Below are 2,500 nucleotides of genomic sequence, written 5' to 3' on the forward strand. Positions count from 1 at the left end.
GCTGTTGGTTTGTTTTCGTGTTTTTGTTCATTATGTCTTTGTTTTTGTTTTTGTTATTTTTTGTTCGTTTGTTTTTTTGTTTTTTTTTTTTTTTTTTGTTGGTTTTTTTTTTTTAATTTTTTTTTTTTACTGTAAGACTCACCAGACTGGAAGCCCAACGAGTTATTTTCATCTCAACTTGTTCCGGGCTGAGATGTGGCGCTCTAACGCCCAATCTGGTGACAATGTTCTCTACATACGAAGCTGACCTGGAGACAAAAATAAACACACACATTCAAAGAACCAAATCACCTATTATCATTACTTCTATATAATCATCATCATCATCATTTATTATATTTTTATTATTATTTATTATTATTATTATTATTATTATTATTATTATTTTTTTTATTATTATTAATATATTATTATTATTATATTTATTATTATTATTATTATTATTATTATTATTATATTATTATTATTATTATTATTATTATTATTATTATTATTATATTATTATTATTATTACTATCATCATCTTCATTATCATTATCATTGTCATTATCATTATTATTTTTTTTCTTATTTTAAGATAAGATACACATTGAACTTTCTTTTATGTTGCACCATCACTCGTAAGTGACAGCAATCACCAACTAAACCGAGACCCCGCACACACGACTTGGTGTCATAAAGTAAAATGCCTAACCCATGGACATAACACCAGGGTCCAGAAATTGATTAAATGATGCTCCTAATCACCCAATCCGATCACCTTCAAATACTCCTCGGAAGCCTGACTTTGACGGAAGTCGTGACACGATAACAGCTCGGCTATCGATCCTACAACAACACTGCTTGATCCCTTCTATCAATACAATCTAAAAAATCCACATCCCAAACTCAGTCTTAAACTCCTGTCGATATGGGATGAAGGTGTTGACTCCGAGAGCATCATCATCTTTCATCATCATCCTCATTAGCATCTCATCATCATCATCATCCATCATCATCATCATCATCATCTCATCATACATCATCATCATAAATCATCAATCATCATCATCATCATCATACATATCATATCATCATCATCATCATCACACATCATCATCATCATCATCATCATCATCATCATATCATCATCATCATCATCATCATCATCATCATCCTCGTCCTCATCATCATCATCATCATCATCATAATCATAATAATAATAATAATAATAACAATAACAATAAAAAAAAAAAAAAAATAATAATAATAATAATAATAATAATAATAATAATAATAATAATAATAATAATAATAATAATAATAATAATAATAATAATAATAATAATTCTCACACTCTCACCATCATCAACGCCATCGGCATCATTCTCGTCCTTATCAGCATCATCATCAACGTCATGTTTTATAAGCTTAAAAATCGAATTATCTCGAAATAAAAGGGATCTAATATAATAAAGAACCACGTCCAATAAACGTTGTCAAAATCGTTATACATAAGGGGGATGGGGGGGGGGGGGGAGAAACTCCCAAGATATACTTGTTTGAAGGTCTAAAATGTGCGGTTGTCTATGTAGTCTTATGGTATGACACTCGCTTTCGGAATGGAAGGTTCTGGGTTTGAGCCTTACTCAGCGCATAGTTGAGTCCTTCGTAAAGGCTCCTTACTCACATTCTCTCACCGTACCCATGTGTAAAATGAGTACCAGGCCGTAAATAGCGTTGTCTCTGTCCGAAAAATATTGTAATATCGCCTACCAGGCGTCATGTCCCGTCCTACATGTTACATGTTGCTGTTGGCCAGGGACCCCTCGTGAAGCGCTTAGCGCAGGTTTAACGGATATTGCGCTATATAATAGCTCAATTTTTTTTTTAACATTAAAAGAAGAAAGATAGAGTAACCCAAATTGATATAGGCTCATTGTTGAATGGAAATAATCGCACCCTAACACTAAATAGATATAATTGTTCATTACACCAATATTAAGGTCAATACCATGACTGCGTTCGGTTATCAGACCTTCTAAATAGGTGCACGTAGGGGACACAACCCCTGCCTAACTGTCCTTACAACCGATCAGTCTCTTCTTCTAGGTTCCATGCCTGGTCCAGGCTTCGGATACTGCATGAATTATCTCTCTCCATTCCTCCCTGTCTCTTGCTTTTTCAAACAGCTCTTGGATTGTTAGGTTGGTGAAGCCCTTCAGTTGGTCTATGAGTGTTTTTCTTTGTCTCCCCCGGCGCGTTTACCAGGTATTTTTCCACAACTTGCCAGGTATTCATTCTTATCTTTCCTTACTATGTGTCCGAAAAAGGATAGTTGTCGATCCGCTATTAAGGGCATTAGTTTCCTTTGTTGGTATGTTTGTTTTAGCACTTCTTCGTTCGTTTTGTGTGCAGTATACGATATTCTCTGCATCCTTCTCAAGCACCACATTTCAAAAGCTTCAATGTTCTTTTGTGTTTCTGCATTTGTAGTCCAGCTTTCGCATCCGTATAACAA

At 34.1% G+C, this 2,500-nt stretch overlaps 1 protein-coding gene across 1 annotated transcript in view; it reads right to left on the reverse strand.

Moving 5' to 3' along the window:
• The window catches only part of LOC144963229 (transmembrane protein 65-like), a 39,255-nt gene that overhangs the window by 9,135 nt on the left and 27,620 nt on the right, over nucleotides 1–2,500 (reverse strand). The window contains exon 6 of the mRNA XM_078897066.1: nucleotides 143–248. Coding sequence (XP_078753192.1) covers nucleotides 143–248 — 106 coding nt within the window. The remainder of the gene's footprint in view (nucleotides 1–142; nucleotides 249–2,500) is intronic.

The sequence above is a fragment of the Berghia stephanieae genome, chromosome 1 (assembly GCF_034508935.2).
Source record: "Berghia stephanieae isolate SIO BIC M18660-M18661 chromosome 1, UCSD_Bste_1.3, whole genome shotgun sequence".
Classification (NCBI taxonomy): Eukaryota; Metazoa; Mollusca; class Gastropoda; order Nudibranchia; family Aeolidiidae; genus Berghia; species Berghia stephanieae.